General features: G+C 41.5%; 2 protein-coding genes and 1 long non-coding RNA gene across 4 annotated transcripts in view; 2 read left to right on the top strand and 1 right to left on the bottom strand.

The window, feature by feature from the left end:
• The window catches only part of LOC150059891 (uncharacterized), a 39,949-nt gene extending 38,819 nt beyond the window's left edge, over positions 1-1,130 (top strand). Inside the window, exon 4 of the long non-coding RNA XR_016536482.1 lies at positions 1,019-1,130. This is a non-coding gene — a long non-coding RNA (uncharacterized LOC150059891). The remainder of the gene's footprint in view (positions 1-1,018) is intronic.
• The window catches only part of Usp45 (ubiquitin specific peptidase 45), a 45,882-nt gene extending 30,249 nt beyond the window's left edge, over positions 1-15,633 (bottom strand). The window contains exons 1-5 of one of the 2 annotated variants that reach the window (XM_090338381.1): positions 15,596-15,633; positions 11,028-11,137; positions 8,143-8,315; positions 6,161-6,264; positions 2,687-2,787 (exon numbers count right to left, since the gene is read on the bottom strand). In XM_090338381.1, coding sequence (XP_090194507.1) covers positions 2,687-2,787; positions 6,161-6,264; positions 8,143-8,315; positions 11,028-11,127 — 478 coding nt within the window. In that variant the 5' untranslated portion in view covers positions 11,128-11,137; positions 15,596-15,633. The remainder of the gene's footprint in view (positions 1-2,686; positions 2,788-6,160; positions 6,265-8,142; positions 8,316-11,027; positions 11,138-15,595) is intronic. The other variant, XM_090338383.1, reaches the window with a different exon arrangement.
• A 1,862-nt stretch (positions 15,634-17,495) lies between these two features.
• LOC150059889 (thiosulfate sulfurtransferase/rhodanese-like domain-containing protein 3) lies at positions 17,496-20,393 on the top strand. The gene is made up of 4 exons (XM_090338388.1): positions 17,496-17,620; positions 18,905-19,078; positions 19,168-19,327; positions 19,686-20,393. Exons 1-4 carry the CDS (start codon positions 17,551-17,553, stop codon positions 19,756-19,758), a joined length of 477 nt encoding a protein of 158 aa, XP_090194514.1. The 5' UTR covers positions 17,496-17,550; the 3' UTR covers positions 19,759-20,393.
• Positions 20,394-23,640: the final 3,247 nt, after the last annotated feature.

Here is a 23,640-nt window from a genome sequence, read left to right as displayed (position 1 = left end):
TTGTAACTGCACCTCATTCTTCTCTCTTCTAACAAACTACACTTTAGCCACACTGACCTCTATTAAGAGATTACTATCGGGTCAGGAGTTTGGCTTAGTGGTAGAGTGCTTGCCTAGCATGCACGAAGACCCGGGTTCGATTCCTCGGTACCCCACATACATATCAAAAAAAAAAGCCAGAAGTGGTGCTGAGGCTCAAGTGGTAGAGTGCTAGCCTTGAGAAAGTCCAAGGACAGTGCTCAAACCCTGAGCTTAATCCCAGGACTGGCAAAAAAAAAAAAAAAAAGAGATTACTATCATTGCAATCTTTACGTTGCACACACCACAGCCTAAGTATTTTCTTATAATTTTGTCTGACTATAAGCCCCAAGACAGCAAAGAAAATCTGTTTTTATTTCCCTACTACATACTGATTAAGTATAAGGCCTAGTACCTACTATGTCTGAATGAAGAAACTAGTACTTTATATGCTTTTCTTTTTGAGAGGTTGAATTTGGAGTCTTTATTAGAAGGCCAGTGACTTGCATGGTGGACTCCTGTCTCAAAGACCAGCAGCCAGCAAATACATGTAACACTGTGGAAACTGGCCATGAAGGCCAGGGAGGAACAAAAGAATAAAAACAATACCAACAGGGCGGGAGTTTGGCCTAGTGGTTAAAGTGCTTGCCTAGCATTCACAAAGACCCGGGTTTGATTCCTTGGTACTACATATATAGAAAAAAAGCCGGAAGTGATGCTGAGGCTCAAGTGGTAGAGCTCTAGCCTTGAGAAAGTCCAAGGACAGTGCTCAGGCCCTGAGCTCAAGCCCAGGACTGGCAAAAAAAAAAAACAATTCACCTCCAATGGAGAGCTAAAGTGGGAAGTGGGAAGCCATGGTGACCCAGAGAAGAGCCAGAAGACAGGACAGAAGCACAGACCCTACATACTTTTAATTTATAGAAATATATATTATATATTTCTCATGTTAGCTAACAGTCTATACATATCAACATACAATAGTCTTTTCTTTTTCTTTTAGTTCAAGACCGGGACTCAAACTTGATGCTTCTGCTCACTGGCTGGCACTTTACCAAACTAAGCTATGCCTCCAATCTCTCAACATGTAATACATAATGCATTACTGTCGTGTAATAAAGGTTTTGACTGGCCTTTGAGCACGTTTCCTGACAAGTTGTCTCTAAATGTGTGTCAGGAAGGTTTGTGATTCAGAGTGGGTTTGTCATTCACAGTAATGACACTGAAGAGCACTACACAGGTTATACTAAAAGGATGACTCAGGTCCCCCAGCGACTTGAGAGGGTTGGGATTCAATAGTTTTCAGTTCAATGCCTGCCTGAGGAAACTACAAGACCTTATCCCTCAAAATAACTAAAGGGAAACAGAGCTGAGGTCATTACTCAGGTGGTAAAGAGTCACTAGCACATTAGTACTCATTTAGAACGAAGTTGAAATGCACTGCGGGAGGAAATGATAGAGATCCAGAGTTATGACCCAGGAGGGGGGCTGCCCTTGCTGGAACAACAAACAGTGTACTAGAAATCAAAGCAGCCAATGACTCAATCTGTCATGCCTGCATAATGAAACATCAGTGAAAACTCATAGCACTAAGTTTCCCTGTGCAGCCTGCTACACACCCCTGTGGGAATGGGTATGAGGACAAGAGATAGTGGCTCACTCCCTGTGGAGTCGACCTGGCAGTCTCATCCCTGGTACCCTCACAGATCTTTCCCTGTGTCTCTCAGAAGATTCTGAAGTATATTCTTTGGTGTTACAAGAACACTGTAATTGTTAAGTATTTCACTTTCCTGAGTCCCTAAATTTTTCTAGAAAATTATAAAATCTGAAAAGAGAGTGGAAATTAGCCTAATTTTGCACCAGTTAGTCAAATACAGGGCCTAGGACATGCTTGAGCTTTCGGCTGGTGCATGACATGACATCAGTGTTGTGGGAAACTGCCCTTAGTAGTGATGCCTGGCTATGTGTAGGCAGTTAGAATCCCAACTGTGTTTATGTAACGAACAGTAACGGATACCATCTCTAGATATGTGTCATGCACTGAATCCAAGTGATGTTACATATATCACTTCTAAATATTCTCAAAATATTCTTTTTTTTTTTTTTGGTTGGTTGTGGGGCTTGAACTCTGGGCCTGAGCTCTGTCCCTGAGCTCTTTCTTCAGCTAGAGGCTAGCATTCCACCACTTAAGGCACAGAGCCACTTCAGGTTTTCTGGTAGAACTGTAGATAAGAGTTTCACAGACTTCCATGCCCCAGCTGGCTCTGAACCATGATCCTCAGATCACAGTTCCCTGAATAGCTAGGATTATAGGTGTGAGCCACCGGCTCCTGGCTCAAAGTATTATTTCTAAGCCTCACAATATCCTCACACAATTAAGTTATCACCCTAACTTTGTAGAAAATAAAGAAGACTAAATGTCCCATAGCCAATAAATAAGAAAACCTAAGTACAAATTCAGGACTGTCACTCAATACTTCTACTTCTCATACTGTTAGGTAAACATATCACAAAACAACATTATGAGACTGCTACATAAGAATTTGTGATATTACATCTTCATTCAAATTAGAGACTGAGATATCACAATGAAATCTAGGATACTCTACAAAATTTTTATAGAAAGTATGAAATATATTTCAATATGAATTCTTTTAACTGCTTCACTTACTTGTTTGTGTTTTAGAAAAGTGTTTCTGGAGAAAATCAACAATCTGAGCCAAAACCTTCTTATTACAATGTGTTGACAATTTTTCATCACATTCATAACACCTGAAAAAATATGGATATAAACTGTAAGCAAATACTATGAATGTACTTCCAGTAATTTTGCATATGAGGCAACAATGTTGGTACACAAGCACTTTTTGTTTCTCTTGTTTTGGTGAATTCTGAAGTGTATTCTTTTGTTTTACAAGAAAACTATACTTGGGAGGGAAAACCATGTGGAAGGCATTTGGTAAGTCCAGAGAAATATGGTGGAAGAGTTCATACAGCGCCTCCTAACTCAAATGAAAAGTTCAGCAGCTTGCCTCAAGTGGAATGGAATGCCATGAGAGGTTTTCAAGTAGGACCGCAATATGGCCCAATTTATACTTAAAAAACATTACTGACTAATGTGACAAACTAGATTGGAGAACCTCAGGAACAGAAGCACATCAGTACAGCAGCATGAATGCGGTGCCAAGCAGACTTACTGAATTATCTATGTGCAGGCAGAAATAGCTTCGTATTCATGGAAGATGAGGGAGACAAAAAGGCAAAAATAACTGCCATGAAAAGAGAGTAGCTTATATTAGTGATTCTCAGTCCAGAACAACTGTTTCCCAGGGAACATTAACCCAAAACTCAGACACTTTTGTTTACCCCCTGGCTGTTTGTGGCAGTACATGCCAGAGAAGCTGCCAAATTTCCTATAGTCAGTGTACTGAGATGCAGAAACACTAAACTAAGACTTACTCTTGGTTGATAATTTTTTTTTAAACAGGTAATAGGTATACAAGAAGAGATTATACTATTTTGTCTACTTCTGTTAAAAAGCTAGCAATTAAGATGAGATTTTTTTTAAAAGACAAAAATATCTGTAGGTTTGTAGCTTGATTATTCAGTGATAGACAAAGACAAAGCCTTTTTTAATCTTTTTTTGGAGCTGACCTATAGACACAGGTTAGGTAAGGTATTTTTATAAGAATACTTCTTTTTAGCTTACTACAATTAAGTTATTTGTGGTTACAGTATTAAGATGTGTGTTTTCTATATTACCCCTAACTACTTCCCTTATCATCATGGGACCTAGGAGTCAGATAAGAATCTGTATTTGGCTAGCTGCTGGTGGTTCATGTCTGTAATCTTAGCTACTCAAGAGGATCTGGGGAAATTAAGAGGATCAAGGGGATCTGAGGGCTGTCATTTAAATCCAGCCAGGCAGGAAAGTCCATGAGATTCTTATTTCCAATTATCCACTAGAACACTGAAAGTGGCGCTGTGGCTCAAAGTGGTAGAGCACTAGCCTTGAGCAGAAGAGTTGTCTCATGTGGTCAATCTTCACTGTAACTACTGGTGAGCCTGAGATCATTATTGGCTTTGAAATGGACTTGGGTCCATTTTCAAAATGGCATTCAAAATGCATTTAAATACTCTCCCTCTGTTTTGGAGCCATGACACAGAAAACATTACCAGAAACCTTTTTTTTTCTTCCAACAGACTGAGTTGGAATTCAGACAATTTAGTTGTAATTGCCAAGCTTTCATCATAGCAGATGCTCAATATTTAACTCACTTAGCTTATGACAAAAACAGTAAAAATATAGAATAATTGTTAGTTTTACAAAATACTGAGCTGTCAAAAAATGTTTACTAATACAGTTGACTTGTTAAACAGTACATTATTTTAATTTTTACAGTATAAAAAGGAAGAGCAAGTAAATAAAAATCATTCTGCATCATTGCAGAGAATTTGAAGGAAAAAAAGGGACAGTTCAAAATAACAACATGCTCACTACCTTATGTATATAACTCTAATCCCTCTGTACACCCTGACAATAAAATTAAATTAAAAAAAACAACATCCTATAATATGATGTACATCTATTCAAAACAACAACAAAAAATTAAAGTGAGCTTTTGGTACACAACAGGCACTAACCTGTTTACATGATCTAATTATTTTTAAGCATATCTTCATAGAGTATATATTCTTTTTACAGAATATCTTATAAGTCAGTAATTTAGTACAAGTACAGGGGAAATGAGTCTTGAACACATAGAAAAATTCATCAGCAGGTTAACTTTAAGTCATGGTTTAACTCTTTGGGGTTCAACATGACCATCAGGAAGAAATACAGAAGCACCGATTCAAAAGGTATAATTTAAGAGGGAACTGCTGGCAGCTATCAATACATCAAAATCCTCCTGTGTGTTTCTGATAGGAAGTCAGACATAAGAACCACTGCTCCAAACAGTCTCATGACCACTGCTAGCATCTCTTTATTGCCACAGTTAAATAACTAGATCTGTGATTCACCTTTCTTTTTACACAGTTCATTCAAGATTTTCTCTGATTTAAACTGGCTTTCCGCTAAACCTAAATAAATGAAGTTTTTGGGTTTGTTTTTTTTTGGCCAGTTCTGGGGCTTGAGCTCAGGACCTGGGTACTGCTGTTGGACTTTCTTAAGGCTAATGCTCTACCTCTTGAGCCATAGTACCACTTCTGGCTTTTACTGTGCATGTGGTACCAAGGAATCAAACCCAGGGCTTCATAAATGCTAAGCAACCACTCTACTACTAGGCCATGCTTCCAGCCCAAAATTGTTTGTTTTGTTTTATATTGTTGTTGGTGTTTCAAAATTAGGGAAAAAAAAGTTAGCACAGCATTTAAAGTCCTATAAAAACTTCTGACAAGATTAAATAACTTTCTTTTACAGGAAAATAATTATACAGACACTCCCATGACTTTAATTATTTTCACTTTACTATAAATTTAACACATATAAAAACAGTAAATTTATCATCTAACTCTATGCAACTATAAATGCAAAATAAATTACATCAAATATAGACACAAAATATCTAGGTGCTAATGGCTCACTCCTCTAATCCTAGCTACTCTGTAGGCTGAAATCTGAGGAATGAAGTTCACAGACATGTAGACAAACTGGAGAGACTCTTATCTCCAATCAACCAGCAAAAAGCTCCAAGTGGAGGTTGTGGCTTCAGTAGTAGAATGGCAGCCTTGAGTGAACAAGCTAAGTATGAGTATGAGGCCCTGAGTTCAAGCCCCAGTATCAGCACAAAAAGATAACTAAAAAAAAGAGACATGCAAGCACTAATGGCTCATATCTATAATCCTAGCTGCTCAGGAAGCTGAGATGTGAGGATCACAGTTCAAAGCCAGCACTGGCAGAAAAGTCTGTGTGACTCATCGCCAATTACCCAGCAAAAACCCACAAATCGAACTGTGGCTCAAGTGACAGAGCCTTGAGCAAAAAAGCTCAGGGATAGTGCCCAGGCCCTGAGTCACAAGATCAGAACAAAAGAAAAAAAACATAAATTGATATAATATCTTTAGTTTACCATATAAAGTTCAAAGGAAAAAAGAAAGGAATTCGTTTGTTTTAGTAGGACATATACTAACACATTTAACTTACCATATAATCCAGGTACTCAGACTAACTGTAATACAATGTGAGTCTGTTCTGCAAGTCCGAAAGTGCTTCAGTGAATGTTGGCCTTCTGAGTTTTTACCACATCCCTGAAGACAAATGGATGATAGATTTGTGACTTATACCTAAGCTTGTTTCAAAGTAACCCAAACTTAAATCTACTCAAATATACTGAAAGGTTTTTTGTTTTCTGTTTTTTAATTTCAGCAGGAAGGAATACTTTCAGAAAGCAATCTAGATTCTTATTCAATTTAAATTTGGGGGCAGTGGCTAACTTTCTTTTTTATTCTATAGAGTTTATCCAAAACAAGCAAAAACATTTAGAAAGGTCTCCATCTTCTGTCTTGCACCCTGTGAGACACAGAAGGTCCTAACAGGCCAACAGACCCCTGCCCCAAAGATACATTTCCAAGTCCTGGACCCACCTCCACCCCAACCCCACTGAGAACCAACACAACACCGACCAGCCAAGTGATTTCCCTCACTAGATACAGCAGGACATGAACCAGTCAGTTTCAATGCGCATGATGTGAAAGGAAGAAGTGAAGTCTAATGGACATTTCCAAGAAAGGTTTACATATTTTTAAAGGATGCACTCTTTCCCCCTCTTTTTGATGGACTCTGGAGATTGCAGTAGGAGACACAATGTCTGAAGTGTCTTCAGCCATCCTCAATCCATGAAGTTGGGATGACACATACACACACGCACACACAAAATAGAAGGAATCTCAGTTTTGTCTATTTTTTTTTTTTTTGCCAGTCTTGGGCTTGAGCTCAGGGCCTGAGCACTGTCCTTGGACTTTCTCAAGACTAGAGCTCTACCTACCACTTGAGCCTCACCACCACTTCTGGCTTTTTTCTATGTATGTGGTACTGAGGAATTGAACCTGGCTCTTCGTGCATGCTAGGCAAGCACTCTACCACTAGGCCAAACTCCCAGCCAGTTTTGTCTATTTTTGTTGTTGTCTGTTGCTGGTACCAAGGTTTGAACTCAAGGTCTCATGCTCATGGCTTAGTTTTTTTGATTATGACTGGCACTCTACCACTTGAGCCATTTTTAGACTGATATTCTGCTAATTAACTAGAGAGTCTCTCAGACTTTGCTGCCCAAGTTGGCTTCAAACTGAGCGTCTCTGGGTCTTAGCTTCCTGAACAGCTAGGATTACAGAGATGAGCCATGAGCTCATGCGATAAAATCCCATATTTTTACTGTTCTTTCTCTTTAACTAAGTCTAATGTGTCTCTACTGGACATTCCTTTTTTTTTTTTTTTGCCAGTCCAGGGCCTTAGTACTGTCCTTGGACTTTCTTGTGGTACTGTGGAATCAAACCTGGGCCTTCGTGCATGCTAGGTAAGCACTCTACCACTAGGCCAAACTCCCGGCCCTCTACTGGACTTTCTATGTTGTATAATAAAGATTCTTTCTTTAACTATATTTTTAGGGAGGGTCTTTTCTATTTTGATACTGGGATCGAATCCAGGACATTGCACTTGCTAAGCAAGCACTTTGTCACTGAGTTTACATCCCAGCCCTAAAGATATTTATTGGGGGGCGGGGCAGGTGCTAGTGGGCTAGTGGTTCACACCTATAATTGTATTCAGGAGGATGAGATCTAAGGATCACAACCCTGAAGCCAACCCAGGCAGGAAAAGCCATGAGACTCTTATCTCCAACAAACTATTCAGAAAAAAGCTGGAAATAGCTCTGTGACTCAAGCATACATAGCCTTGAGCAAAGGAAGTTCAAGGACAGAGTGCAAGCCCCAAGACCAGCTCAAAAAAAAGCAAAACAAAAACAACAACAACAAAAAATGACTCTTAAAAAAAAAAAAACCTTAGGAAGTTTCCATTTAAATAAGAACTATATCTATTTTAAGATTATTTACAGTTTTATTTATGATTTCTTATTATTTTAAGATCTAGGTATGTGGTACATATGACATACACATAAAGAACACTTTTCTTACCTGATAGCCACACTTGAGGCACAGCCAAACATCAGAAGAAAGTACTGGCTGTCCATCACAGAATCTCCTTTCTCTTAAACATTCTGAGCAGACTGACCAAAGGTTCTCAGCGATCGCTTTCTTCACATGATTCACACTGACAGCACGACTTATGTGTTGGCAAGTTAAGCCTACTAATTAAGAAAAAACAGTATGAAGCACAATGAGAAGCTGTGGTAAAAGATTACCATTAATAAGAGCATTAAAATAGTTCAAACTTAAAAGCACTGTGACTCAAACACAAGTTAACTCAAAGTGATATCTATATAACACACATCAAAGAAAAGAGGAAGTAAAGACTGGCTTAGTGGTTCCTAGCAGATATGGATGGGAAATGGGGATTTAAGCATAAATGGGTACCATATAGGGGATGATAGCATACTCAAATTCCATGAAGAATATAAAGCCACACAGGTAATCAAACTATACACTCACACTCGGTCACACACAACACGCACATACACAAGTGTGTATGAATCTGAATAAGCTAAGTATTATAGCATTACTTGACACTATACTACAGTCAGGTAAGATTTAATATAAGGGAAGGCTAGGTACAGGGTAACTGAGACCTCTTTTTCTATCTCTTTTTGTGAATCTAAATAAGTTAAAAATAAGAAACAATAAAATCAAGGGGCTTAAATACTTGTTGAACAGCTAATATGTGTCAAATCCTTTAAATGTATTCTCTGTCCACTAAAATAGCACAGGCTGTGAGGCCATAGCCCAGTGTAGGGGAAATACAGAACCTGTGAAGATCTGAATCAAGATCAACATCAAAAAAGAAGAAAAGAGAGCAAGAGAGATACATATAAAATCTTTTACATAAGCTAACTGTGCTATTTTCATCACAGAACACAAGAAAAGGCTCTTTTATGAATATTCCCAAATAAATTATTTTGCCTTGTCACAGTGTGTACTATGTGGAGAGAAATGGCTAAAATGACCCTAAAAATATATCTTTAAGTCTTTTTGTGAGGGGGGCAGGGAGCTGGAACTCTGGGCCTAGGCGCTGTTTCTGAGCTCTTTAGCTCAAGGCTAGTGCTGTACCACTTGAGCCACAGCCCCACTTCCAGTTTTTTTCTGTGTATGTGGTACCAAGTAATCGACCCCAGGGCTTCCTGAATGCTAGGCAAGCACTACTCTGCCACCAGGTCAAACTCCGGACCCTATCTTTTAAGTCTTCAAATAACTACATTCTCCTCCCCAGGGCAGTTATGCCTCCGTTTTTCCCAAATACCCAGACATCCACACCTCAAAACTACAACTACCTACCCAAGTCCAATAACAATGGAAAGAGACTAACTCCAAAAGGAAAGTGGATGGTGTATATTTCCCCTGTGCCTACTTCCTTTTGGAAATGCAAGGCATTTCCTTTTATCTGAGCATCAACTAACAGGATAGAACTGTGTGTACATTAATTTCCTCCTACATAGTAAGAATGCAAATCTTTCCAAGGTATTTATAACAAATAATTAAATATTTGAACCTGAATTAAATACTAAGACTTAATTTTGGCCAGGAGCGTGGTCTAGTGGTAGTGTGCTCTCCTAGAATGCATGAAGCACTGGATTCGATTCCCTGGAACCACATATACAGAAAAGGCCGGAAGTGGTACTGTGGCTCAACTGGTAGAGCACTAGCCTTGAGGGGAAAAAAAGTCTTAATTTTACACTAAGAGTAAGTTATAAAAACAGACATAAACGGAGGAATTCTACTAACATCTGAATTCTTAAGTATGTTTCAAAAACAAGGCCATACCACTAAAGAAAAGGCTGCTCAGCCAGGCACAGTAGCTCACACCTGTAACCCTAGCTACTCAGGAGGCTGAGATCTGAGGATCAAGGGTCAAAGCCTGCCTGGACACAAAAAACCTTGAGACTCTTATCTCCAATTTATCACCAGAAAATGGGAAGTGGGGCTGTGGCTCTAGGGGTAGGGCAGTAACCTTGTGCTTCAGAGCTCAGGGACAATGCCCAGGATCAACGGGTAGGGTGGTAGCCTTGAGCTGAAGAGCTCAGGGACAGCACCCAGGCCCAAAGACACTGCCCAGGCCCACAGGTAGGGTGGTAGCTTTGAGGTGAAGAGCTCAAGGGCAGCACCTAGGCCTAGAGTTCAAGCTCACGAAAAGAAGAAAGGAAAGAAGGAAGGAAGGAAGGAAGGAAGGAAGGAGGGAGGGAGGGAGGGAGGGAGGAAGGGAGAAATGGAGAAATGAAGAAAGGGAAAAAGGGAGAAAGGGAGAAAGAGAAAGAAAAGGCTGCTCAGCAAGAACAGGACTTAGAAATGGTATGAATTTCACATTTTAAAAGAAAAAATTACTCATGTCTTCTATATAGTCTCTATATTTGGGTTAGGTCAAAGTACAATTTAAACATTCTCTGATTCTATGATTTAGACTGTGTGTGTGAGTATGTGTGCATGTGTGTGCACAGCAAGCTCCAGTCCAGGTTTGGGGGCTGTCTCTGAGCTTTTGCTCTCAAGTTAGCAATATATCACTTGAGCCACAATTTCACTTCTAACCCTTTTGGTGGATAATTGGATATAAAAATCTCAGAGATTTTCCAGCCCATGCTGGCTTTGAACCATATCCTTAGATCTAAGGCTCCTTAAGAGCTAGGATACAGGCATAAGCCACCGGTGCCTAGCTATTCTGACCTTTAAAAGTGAAATTGTTAATGGATTTACACATAAGTGAACTAAAATTTATGAAAAGCTTTAAGGGCCTAATGCACATTGGGCAGTCTTCCACCTGACTCATACCCCAAGTTCCTGGCTGAGATTAAATCTGTGCAACAGATTCAATTTAGTACCTGGAAACATGGGGAGGCCAGAAACCCACAACTTACCAGCAATATCATCTGAAGAATCTTCATCATGAGGTATGGAAGGCCTTTTATTTCTTTTGCCTTTTTCAGGTAAATCTGTGGATGGATCTTTTACCCGCATCTGTTATTTACTAAAAAAGTTGAAGAAAAATATAATAAACACTGTTAAGCTTCGAAAGTTAAGGCTTTATGGACTTTCTAAAATGTACATCAAATCTGAAACCAGTGTAGTAAAACAACATAGGAAAATGATAGTGAGACCAAGCTGAAACTTTTTGATATTTATCAACCTCAATAAACAATGTCATCTCTCTCCCTGTATAACTAAGGTATGCTAATAAAAAATCAATATACAGGGCTGGGGGAGGGGTAGTTTTATATTCAAATGGAACATTTCATTTGGTTCTTATGACCACCTTATTATGGACTACATAGATATCTAGCAACCCCTCTTCAATTCCCATAGTGAAAGATAATCCCAAATCCTGCAGATGAAACTTCATATGATGATGTTACAAGAAGAGGCCAGAGCGCTAATCTTTTATCTATGGAAGGACATAAGAAGACAGTCAAGACAAAACATCTTGTTTCACTGGGGCCTGCATTGCCCTCATTGAACACCAACTCTGTTGTCTTCTCAGCCCTGCATTTTGTCACACTTGTTTTATTTAAATATTGACATGTGTGTGTGTGTGTGTGTGTGCATTACATTTGACCCAAACTAGGATGACATGTCTTTTTCTTCCCCTAGTGTAAGTTTGGACTCAGATCCTTGAACTTTCTAGGAGACAATTCCCCACTTGAACCACACCCAAACTCTTTCTGCATTTATTTTCCAGGTACAGTCTTACATCTTTTTGCCCAGGATATCTTGATCTGTGACTTTTCTACCTATCCCTCACAGGTAACTGTGATGATCATATCCAGCTTTTCTAGTCCTAGGGCTTGAATTCAGATCCTAGGTTCTATTCTTCAGCTTTTTTGTTCTAGGTTAGCACTCTACCACTTAAACCATAGCTTTGGTATTGAAAGTAAACCATCATAGAGCCAGGTGTTCTGGCGGCTCACACCTATAATTCTAGCTGTGTAGGAGACAGAGATCTGAGGATAGCAGTTGGCCAGCTTTGGTTAGAAAGTCTGTGAGACTCTTCTATTTTTCTTTCCTTTCTTTTTTTTTATTGCCAGTCCTGGGGCTTGAACTCAGGGCCTGAGCACTGTCCTTGGGCTTTCTCAAGGATAGAGCTCTACCACTTGAACCACAGCATCACTTTTGGCTTTTTTTTTTCTATGTATGTGGTATCAAGGAATCGAACCTGGGTCTTCATGCATGCTAGGCAAGGACTCTTACCAGTAGGTCAAACTCCCAGCCCTTTTACCTTCTTTCTGTAACTGCAGATTTTGGGGTAGTGAATTGGAGATAAGAGTCTCACAACTTTCCTGCACCATCTGGCTTCAAACAGCAATTCTCAGATCTCAGCCTGAGCACAGCTAGGACTAGAGATGTGAACCACCAATGTTGGTCTCAATAACTTTTCTTTTGGCCAGTCCTGGGGCTTAAACTCAGGGCCTGAGCACTGTACTTGGGCTTTCTCAAGGCTAGAGCTATACCACTTGAGTCAGAGCACTACTTCCAGATTTTTCTATGTATGCAGTACCAAGGAACAGAACCCAGGTCTTCACGCATGGTAGGCAAGCAATCTACAACCAGACTAAATTTGCAGCCCAATCTCAATAACTTTTGACTCAGACTGGCCTCTGACTTCAATCATCCTAATCTTTGCCTCCAAGTAGCAACTTATACTTTAGCATTTTTATGATTACTTTTTTATTATTATTTTTGGTGCTGGTCCTGAGGCTTGAATTCAGTCCCTGAATTTCATTTTGCTCAAGGCTAGGGCTCTACTACTTGAGCCACAGCTCCACTTCTGATTTTTTTAGCGGCTAATTTGAGGTAAGAGTCTCACAGAACTTTCCAACCAAAGCTGGCTGCCATCCCTAGATCTCTGTCTCCTAAGCAGCTAGAATTACAGGTGTGAGCCACCAGAGCACCTGGCTCCATGATGGTTTACTTTTAATGATCAAAATGATGACTCGTTTATTCTAATATGAAGTCTTAAGTTTTGATTTAGTTGTTCCACGTTTCAAATAAGGGCTTTATTTTTATTGGGAGGGGGTGCTGCTGGGGATAGAAATGAGAGACATGCTAAGCATACCCTCTACCTCCACCACTGTGCTACTTTTCCATCTACTTTTAACTCTAAAAACAATCGCTCTTGAACTGGAATTGCAACAAACTAAGGGCTTCTTCAGGGTTACAGGAAAAGGACTTACCCTGCATACAGAGATAAGGCTAAGGAAGCTGGGAGTTTGGCCTACTGGTAGAGTACTTGCCTAACATGCACAAAGACCCATGTTTGATTCCTTGGTACCACATGCATAGAAAAAAGCCAGAAGTGGTGCTGTGGCTCAAGTGGTAGAGCTCTAGCCTTGAGAAAACCCAAGGACAGTGCTCAGGCCCTGAGCTCAAGCCCAGGACTTAGCAGAGAGAGAGAGAGAGAGAGACAGACAGACAGAGACACACAGAGAGAGACAGAGAGAGAAGGCTAAGGACTTTATTATAGGTTACTTTATACATAGTTTTAAGTCCTTGGATCACAAACCTCCAAATACCTTCTCCCTAAGTACATACCTTCCTCACCTATTGTTGAAATGATGCATAAAGCCAGATATATGACTTGGAATCAGCAGATGACCATAATTTTGGCAAAAATAAATTCACTCAAAATCATCTTGGCAAAGAAAAGTAATTCTTGATCACCTATATGATAATATATCTGAACATAATTATTTTGCTATAGTAACTCACAGCAGCAATCTATTCCTTTGCTTTCCTAATTTGCATTAAAGGCAAAAAGAAACAAGTGATTAGAACTCCAAATACTTTCTCTTGTCGAATTTCACTTAGCAATCTCCAAGATGTCTTCCTTGCATATTTGGGAAGGAAGGATTCTCAGGACTTGGACTAACATTATTACAGTCGTGTTTTATGGATATACTAGCTGATCTGAATGGAAGAAGACAGAGGCCAGTCTGGACCATTGGTATGTAAGCTTCTCTCTCTTTAAGAGGGTGGAACTCCACAGAGCACACACTCTCCACAACATGGAATATACAGCAACATATATGTAATTCTGCCTAGGGAAGCCTGGCAGAGAGTCAGAACTTACTAGTTTCAGGGACACTGGTAATTTCATCATAAGACAACTTTTTCTTAGGTGAGAACATTCCCCAAATCTAGGTTCCCCAGACACCACACAAGGGGCAACCCTGCAAGCACATTTTTCAAATGATGACAGTCTCAGTCTTTTTTTTTTTTTTTGGTCAGTCATGGGGCTTGAACTCTGGGTCTGAGTGCTGTCCCTGAACTCTTGGGATCAAGGGAGCCTCAGACCTCAGCGATCCTCAGATCTCAGCCTCCTGAATAGCGAGGATTAAAGGGGTGAACCATTGATGCCCAGCTTCAGGCCTGCTTAATGTTTTTGTTTTTTGTTTTTTTTTTTAATTTTATTATCAGGCGATGTATAGAGTTTAAGCCTACTTTTGTTAACCCTTTCCTGCAGAAATATGTTGGCTATTTTTCTCACTGGTTTTTTTCAAACGTCGAAGTTCACAGTTTTTGACTTCACCATTATCTAGGCCTCATCTTTTCTTTAGCACAAGATGTACAACTAACTTAGCTGAAAAGTTGTGCTTTTCAACGACTATGCAAACACAAAGCCTGTATTACATATATATATATATATTTTTTTTTAACTGTTTCCCCCAGGATGAGAGAGGAAATGAAAGGAGAAGGGGCACAATCTTCTTTAAGTACCCAGGCTCAAAATGATAAAAAGCGCTGTGTGCCATGGTTAACTCCAAACTTGTATTAATTCATTCAATCCCCAAAGCTATTTTGTTACGTGTGCCCTCCCGGGGTTTGAATTCAAGGTCTGAGCACTATTCCCAAGCCTTCCACTTGAGCCACAGGCTCCACTTCCGGCGTTTTCCATAGTTTATTAGAGGTAGGAGCCTCATGGACTTTCCTGCCCAGGCTGGTTTCGAACGGCGATCCTCCCGTTCTCAAGGAGTAAGCTGGGACCACAGGCATGAGGCACCGGCTGCCGGCTACAAGTATTTTTTTTTTTTTTTATAAGTTTATAGCTGAAACAGGCTAAGGGGCTTGCAGAAGTTGGGGAGCCAGTGCAAGGCGGATGGGACACAACTGACCAGCTCCAGAGCCCCGAAAATAACCCAGGAAGCCAAGGCGAGCCTCGCTCCCCGCCGCCACTAACAAACGCGCCCCAAGTGACCCACGAGGGAATGGGCTGGGCCGCGGCCTGGGGGTCACCGCGGGGCGGACCCTCGGGCCCCTCCGCCCGCCTCCCCGGCCGCCACCCGCAGCCCGGCACCCCCGGCGGCGCCCACGCGGCCCGCAGCCCCGGGAGATCCGGAGGGCGAGGGCTGCGGGAAGCCTCCCTGCCAGGCCTGTTCACCCCCAGGGGGCCCCCCGCGGGGACCCCACCGCAGCCGCCGCCACCCAGACTCACCCCGCCCGCCGGGCCGCCGCCTCCACGACCAGCCGCCAGTGCGCGTGCGCGGCCGGGACCACAACCGCGGGGGGCGGGGCCTCACGTCCCGGGCGGGTTCGGGGCCGCGGGTGCGGCAGGGCTCGGTGCGGGGAAGTCGGGAGTGGAGATGATGGGGTGGAAGGAGGTCGCGAGTAAGGTGACTAGGCCCCCGGGAAAGGCGAGATGTGGGGGGCCGGCTCCAGGGCGCCTTGCGGCCGCCCCACCCCCTCCCCGGTCCCCAGTCCTGGGAACCTGGCTTAGGGTGGGGGCTGACTAGTTCCTACGCGCCGCTTTGGAAACCCCTCTGGCGTCTCCACCGCCGCCGCTGAACTCAACTCCGCTGTACATTATGTATTCCTTTTCCCTTTTTTTCTTCTTTTGGTTTAAATCACTGTTCTGCAACCTGTGGTCCTCCCTCCCTAACTAGACAGTGCCTTTATTGACTCATACCTGTAACTTCACAGTCTGCGGATCTGTTAGAGGAAGCTACTTCTCGGATGGAGAATTAAAAGTTTGTTGACTGACATTGCAAACGGTCCACCCTAGTTGATGGGCCCCCAGGTCTCCTGGTGTTCCACCACTGTCATGTGGACATAGCATTGGATTAGAAACTGAAATACACCAGAGTTATATCCCCCCATCCACATATGGGAATCGTGAAGTTCATTTAACTCAGAAATCACAGCATCCTCATACTTTATACTACTCACTTTAAATTTTCCTCATTTTGAAAACTTTTTTCCAGTTTATCTCAGTAAAAAAATGTTACTGTTATTGCAAAGGTGATATACAGAGGAGTTAAACTCCTTTCTTTAAAAAGGCCAGGCCCTGTGGCTCAAGCCCATATTTCTGTAATTCTAGCTATTCAGGAGGTTGAGATCTGGGGATCCTATTTCAATGCCAGCCCAGGCCGGAGTCTGTGAGTCTTATCTCCAATTAAACATCAGAAAGGTGGAAGTGGAGCTTTGGCTCAAGTGGTAAAGCTTATCCTTGAACCAAAAAACTAAAGGAGTACCTAGGCCCTGAGTTTAAGCCCCAGGACCAGTTCCAAAAAAGAAGGGAAGAGGAGAACAAATGTAACTCTTACTTTTCTGGGCTTTTTTTTTTTTTTTGTGGGTCATGGAGCTTGAACACAGCCTGTGCCCTGTGCCTTTTGTGCCAGGGCTGGCTTTGAACCTTGATCCTCAGCTAGGATTACAGGTGTGAGCCACCGTGCCAGGCTACTCTTACTTTCTTTTCAAATGATTTCCAAAGTTTTTTTTTTTTGTATGTGTGACCATAGAATTTGTTTTATTTGAAATTCTAAAACAGTTCAACATGAATTGTTCCATTAAAGAAAACAAATATAATCTTAATGTAAACTTTGTAGAGTTTATTGATGTAAAGTCTATAGGAGAAATTTTGGTACTAGCGTTCATAAGTTAACGTTTTAGGTAAAAAAAAAAGAAAAAGAAAAAGATTCCATGTCCATGTTAAAACAGTAATTTTACTGATCACTTTTAAATGCATTACAGTGATAGGCTGCCGGGATGGGAAAAGAGCTCAAGCCTTTCTCCCAGTAACACAGTCCAGGTATGTCTTCAGATGCTTAATTATTCCCAGAAGCCCTGCTCAATTCTGGAAGCTGCGGGATTTCAAAAGTTTTAGTTCCAGATATTTTTTCGGTCAGCCTTTGCTGATCCGTGTGACGCTACCCTGTTCTGCCGACGTTGGCTGGGGGGTGGGGAGGAAGGGGGACGTTCAGAGCCGGTGGGGTGGGAAGTGAGGCGGAAGAGAGGGCGGACCGGGGGCGGGGCGTGAAGCGGAAGAGGAGGTGGGCAGGGAGGGCGGGGCGTGGGGCGGAAGAGGGGGCGGGCCGGGGCAAGGCGGAAGAGGGGGCGGGCCGGGCAGAGGACGCGGAGCCGGTCTCTGCACGCTGTTCGCGGACCGGGACTATGCAGCCCCAGCGGGTGTTCGGATTTGCCCACGGAGCGGTTCTGCGGGCCGCGGTGACTGCCTTCGGTGGTGAGCCCGAGCCCCGGGAAAGGGGAGGCGGCCGACCTCGGGTCCGGGGGCGCGCGTAGCCCTGGTCCTGGCGACGCCCCGCGGGGCAGATAGAGAGGTGGCACCTCCCTACAGGCTCCCTCCAATCCCTGCGTGTCGTGGGGGGGGACCCTTGGGGTTTTCGGGGCGAGGAGTACCTAAGCGCCGCGCCGGGCTCTTGTGTAAGTCGTCTATCATGGATGGGTTAGAGCCACGCCTCCAAGTCCTGCTCTTGCATTGACTATTTGGAAATCAGTCTTGATGTCTCTTTTGCTCAGGTTGGCTTTGAACCGCGATCCTCAGGTTTTAGCCTTCTAAGTAGCTAGGAATAGCCAACTGGTGCCAGATATGAGGCATTTAAAATAACCTCGGTGCTTGTTGGAGTCTTGAAAGTCCAAGAGTCAAACTTAAAAGAGCAAGGCCAGCCTAGCCCTTGCCCCTGCTGGGGAGAAAAGCTGACAGGGCCACACTCATAAGTTGATAAAACACACACACTCCCCAGAATTATCTAACTAGTATCTTCCCTTGCTTTACGGATGGGAAAGCTGGAGGCAGAGGAGTGAAAGTGTCTATAAGCAGTTGGGCCTACAGCCCAGAGCACAGGCCTTCAGTTCCTTCTTGTTTTTTTTGTTTTGTTTTTGGTCATGGGGCTTGAACTCTGGCCTGGGCCCTGTTCCTGAACTCTTCAACTCAAGGATACCACCCTACCCCTTCTTGTTTTTTTTTTATTTTTTATTGTAATTAATAGAAGGGTTACATGATATTTGCCAGATAAATGGTGCATTAATTCCCATACATTGATACCCTTTCACATGTCTTGGTGCCCATTTCCCTTCTCCCCTCCCCCACCCCTCATCTTGTTTTCCCCCTTCTTTTTTACAGGCTGCTTTTCCTTTAGACTCATCTGTGGGCACTGATGCATGGTCCCAGTATAGTACAACACTGTCTGCCTCTACCCTTAACTTCATCTGTAGTATAAGATGGGTTTTTCCTGTGCAAATTGCTTCCTGTTTGGGATTTGTGCCAGTCCTGAGGTTTGAACTCAAGGTCTGTGGATGCTGTCCCTTAGCTTTTTTGCTCAATGGTAGGGGACTCTACCACTTGACCCATAGTTCCACTTGGGCCTTTTGGTGGTTAATTTGAGTCTCAGGGACTTTGCAGACACAATCCTCAGATCTCAGCCACCTGAGTAGGTAGGATTACATGTGTGAGCATTTGTGATGGCACTTTTAAGCTGACTAAATTGTTTTATTCCTCCCCCCCCAGGTTTAAAGTCAATACATGGAAGCTGCTATAATTTTTGTACTGCTCTTCCTAAGCATATTACTTACAAGGAACTAAAAAACCTGTTAACTTCTAAAAACATTATGTTAATTGATGTTAGAGAGACATGGGAAATTCTCCAACATGGTAAAATTCCTGGATCTATTAATATACCACGTAAGTAACATGCCTTAAGCCCATACATATTTAGAGTCAGTAACTTTTTGTGTCCAAAATTTAACTGAAATTCTTGAATTTCCTTCTAGTGAATGAAGTAGGTCAAGCTCTGCAGATGAACCCAAGAGATTTCAAAGAGAAATACCATGAAGTAAAGCCATCCAAATCAGACACTGTAGTGTTTTCTTGCCTAGCTGGAGTGAGAAGCAAGAAGGCTATGGACACAGCAATATCTCTAGGCTTCAGCAGGTGTGAGATGAAAGAAAAATTGGATTCAGGAATGTGTATCACAATGTTTCATATGCATTCATTTAGAAAAATATTTTAGTTATAGATTATATAGTTCAGTAGGAGAGCTTAGTATGCAGAGGCTCTGAGTTCAACACCCACCACCACAAAAAAAAAAAAAGGAAAAACACTTTTAATTGCTGTTAGGAAAGACAAATAGAGACTGAGAACCTATATTGTATTCACAATTAAACTGAATTTTTAAAATAGGGCCTTAACTTAAATATTAGTAGTCACCTATTGCATTATTTATCTCGAGATTTCTTACCATTTTAAAACAGGAAAAAATACTGATTGCATTATTTATGTATGTTTTCAGTGCCCAACACTATGCTGGAGGATGGAAGGAATGGGTAACGTATGAATTTCCAGAGACAAAACAAGGACATTGAATTTTGGAATACAAGCTGACTTTCCTTGTGTACATGGAATGTGAAATGGGACTGAGCAAAGGAACAATCTAATCCTGGCACCAGAGGTTAAGCGTAAGAGCAATCTGTCTAATCCAGTTGCTTTTTTAATCTTTTTGTCATTGACATGTTGCTCTTTTGACAACTTTCAAAGGCTACTGACTGAGATAAAGTATGTATATGATTTGCCACAGAAATATGAAAGACTAGATTGTAGGAGTTAATTAAGTGGTTTGGTATAGTTGAGTAGCATTCTCTAATTTGTATTGTATAATGATGTGACCATTTGAGTTTCTTTTCATCAGAGGGGCACAGCTAGAATAGATTAACAAGTAAACTTGATTAAAACAAAAATCAAGAATTTGCTGGACACCAGTGGCTCATGACTGTAATCTTAGCTACTCAGGAGGCTTCGTTCTGAGGATCATGGTTCAAAGCTTGCTGAAGCAGCAAAGTCCATAAGATTCTTATCTTTATTAACCAGCAAAAATTCCAAAGTGGTGTTGTGACTCCAGTGGTAGAATTCTAGCCTTGAGCATAAAAGTTCAGGGACAGCACTTAGGCCCTGAGTTCAAAACCCAAGACTAGCACCAAAAAAAAAAAAAAAAAAATTAGAATCTCAGATCAAGAAATTGATGAACAATGAATAAAATATATTAACATCATCTAAAAACTTGTCAGTCTGTGACCAATATGGCAATGACCAATATGACAATTCTTAATTTCCAACTTAAAATTATTGGGTGGAGTAGTTTATACTTTTAATCCCCACAGGCAGTGATTATATGTTAATAGAAATTAGAACAAGGGCTGTGTCTTTGGCAGATAGAAGATTCACTGGAAAAGGCCAAGAGAGAACTTTCTAAGGTACTACAAATAACCTGTATTATGAATAAGTATTAGTATAGATATGTATGTCAAAATTCATTGAAGCAAATACAAAAATGTATGTTTTCTAAGCTGCTATTCCTTCAGTTTAAAAAGTGAAACTAAGCCTGGTACAGTGGCTCACACCTGTAATTTTAGCTACTCAGGAGGCTGAGATCTGAGGATCTCAATTCAAAGCCTGCCCTGGACAGAGTTCATGAGACTCTATCTCCAGTTAACAACCAGAAAACCAGAAGTGGTGCTGTGGCTCAAGGGGTGGGGCAGGAGCCTTGAGCTGAAGAGCTCAGTGACAGTACCCAGGCTCAAGAGTTCAAATCCTATGATTGACCAAAAAAAAGGGAAAATAGAAAATTCTAAATTTCATCAGAATATTAATTCCTACACTTGTTATTGTCTTAGTGTGCTGGGCAAAATGTTTTCTTTCTGCTATTTTTATTCTTATTCACATAGCAGTTACATAGGTTATGTAGGGCCTTGCAACTAATTTCAAGGACTTGACTTATTTATCCTAAATGAGATGGAAAGCCATTGGACAATCTGGAAATGTGACCACCAACCATGAGCTTCAGACAATGTCAGCCTAACTTCTTAAAGTTCCCTCCTAGAACTTAAGAAAAACCGCACACACATACATACACATTTGTTTAAAGGCATTATGTAATGAAAATAATGAGCATCAAATAAAGACCGGTTCCCATTAGAGACAGAGGAGAAAGGTGCCATTCAGTATGCATTAAATGGTGGGCAAATAAGTATTCATTACTAGTATTACCTTTTACATAAGACATTGTGTTCCACTTGACATTTAAACAAGATTATATTGGGGCCAGGAGTTTGGCCTAGTGGTAGAGTGCTTGCCTAGCATGCATGAAGATCAGGGTTCAATTCCTCGGTACCACATATATGGAAAAAAGCCAGAAGTGGTGCTGAGGCTCAAGTGGTAGAGCTCTAACCTTGAGAAAGTCCAAGGACAGTGCTCAGGCCCTGAGCTCAAGCTCAGGACTGGCAAAATAAACAAGATTATACAATGACTTTGGATTCTTGGTAAACTTACTTTTTTGATAGTCTCATTACCTAGTCCATATTGCTTAGGAACTCATTATCTAATCCAGAATGGCCTCAAACTTGTGATCTCCTCCTTTCCTCAGCCATTGGAGTACTGGAATTATAGGCATGTGCCATCATGCAAGATCCCGTATTTTTTTTATTGAAAAACATGAATACACTGTTTAGTGTATTCTATTTAGTTAAATTACACCTAAATTTTTGAAGCAAACAAACTACAATAACTTGATTTCTACATTAGATCTAATTTATGAAAACAAGGTTATTGACTGTTCTGAAAGATTTAAATCATGTATATTGGTAGCACTAAGGTTCTCAACTTAGGACTTTGGGCTTATTATATTTTGCTACTTAAACCATTCTAGTTTTGCATTTGCATTACTTATCAGGTAGGGACTTGTTTTTCCTGTTAGCCTGGACCACAGTCCTCCTACTTTGCCTTCCTACTAGCTGGAATGACAGACATGCAGAGCCACACTCAGCCTTTGCTTTTGTTGTTTATGGTGAGATGGGAGAGTCTTAGTAACCTTTTTTTTTTTTCTGGCCAGTCCCAAGGCTCAAACTCAGGGCCTGAGCACTACTGTCCTTGGGCTTTCCTCAAGGCTAGAACTCTACTGCTTGAGCCACTGCACCACGTCCGGCTTTTTCTATGTATGTGGTACTGTGGAATCGAACCCAGGGCTTTGTGCATGCTAGGCAAGCACTCTACCACTAGGCCAAACTCCCAGCCCCGAATCTCAGTAACTTTTTGCCCTAGCTGGCCTCAAACTGGTGCTCCTGATCTTGACCTTTGCCTCCTTTGTAGCTGTAGATTTCAAGTGTGAACCGACCTGGCATAACAAATAGTGTTGTTCTAAAATTATGTGGGTAAGTACAACAAAACTCCCGAAGCCATTAAGTTCTCTGGCATCAAAATGCAAAAATATTGCATATGACTGAACAAGTAGCTGTTTTATTCCAATCATGGGAGAATACCGTGATTGGAACACCATCTTTACCTTCGATAATAAGGGGGAAATCAAAGTTCAGAAATGTAAAAGTAAAGCTAGAGTTGTCTTTGAAATGCTAAGTTCTTTACATCATTTTTACCATGAGGTAGAAAGAAGTAGGAAATTAAAGTATCTCAGGTTTCTTCCATTCCTGTGGTTTTTCTTACCTGTTTTATAATCTCTGAGGTCTCCTGCATTCTGAAATAGTGTAATAATAATTTTTCTGCCCAGTATGTATGTAAATGTATGAGCTCTGAGAACAGTGAATAGCAGCTAATCTGCAGAGAATTGTTTATTTTAGGTATTGGGGTTTAAACTGAGATCTTTGCACTTACTTGCCAGGCATTTTACCATTTGAACCATGCCTCTAGTCCAAGAAATGTATTTTTTAAGCATTTTTGTGAAGGTGCTGTAGAGAGGATACCATTTCATGTCAGGTCCTCAGTACAGTGCTTTGGACAGTGTCACCTCCCGCCCATCACTGCCTTCAAGTTGCATAATTCATTTTCTACCTGGGGTACATACTGAACACCATGACTCAAATAAGTAAGGAAAAGGAAAAAACCAGGTCACCATTGGATTAACATTGTTTCTTGTCTCTTTTCTGTATACACACACATCCTGCCTCTGACCCTGGAGCTAGAACTTGGGGTGGGAGGCCACTGTCCCTGAGCCTTTTTGTCTTGAACCATAGTCCCACCCACTTCCAGCGTTGTAGTGTTTAGTTGAAGAGACTCAGGGACTTTGCTGCCTAGGCTGCCTTCCACCCCTGATCTTCAGGTATGGGCTTACTGAGTAGCTAGTATTTTAAGCGTGAGCTACTGGCGCTCAGCTTTGTGTGTGTGTGCTGGTCCTAGGACTTGAATTCAGGGCATGAGTGCTGTCCCTGAGCCACAGTTCTACTTCTGGCTTTTTGGTGGTT

Source organism: Megascapheus bottae, chromosome 8 (assembly GCF_031878675.1).
Source record: "Megascapheus bottae isolate mThoBot1 chromosome 8, mThoBot2.hap1, whole genome shotgun sequence".
Taxonomy (NCBI): Eukaryota; Metazoa; Chordata; class Mammalia; order Rodentia; family Geomyidae; genus Megascapheus; species Megascapheus bottae.
The sequence above is the reverse complement of the archived record's forward strand: the minus strand, read 5'-3'. Positions and strand labels throughout refer to the sequence as shown.

What these genes read in the sequence shown, in the direction of transcription:
- LOC150059889 (XM_090338388.1), top strand. Translation starts at nt 17,551, where the DNA reads ATGCAGCCCCAGCGGGTGTTCGGATTTGCCCACGGAGCGGTTCTGCGG. An exon ending in CGCGGTGACTGCCTTCGGTG is followed by an intron (nt 17,621 to 18,904) that starts GTGAGCCCGAGC and finishes CTCCCCCCCCAG; the next exon opens with GTTTAAAGTCAATACATGGA. An exon ending in ATATCTCTAGGCTTCAGCAG is followed by an intron (nt 19,328 to 19,685) that starts GTGTGAGATGAA and finishes GTATGTTTTCAG; the next exon opens with TGCCCAACACTATGCTGGAG.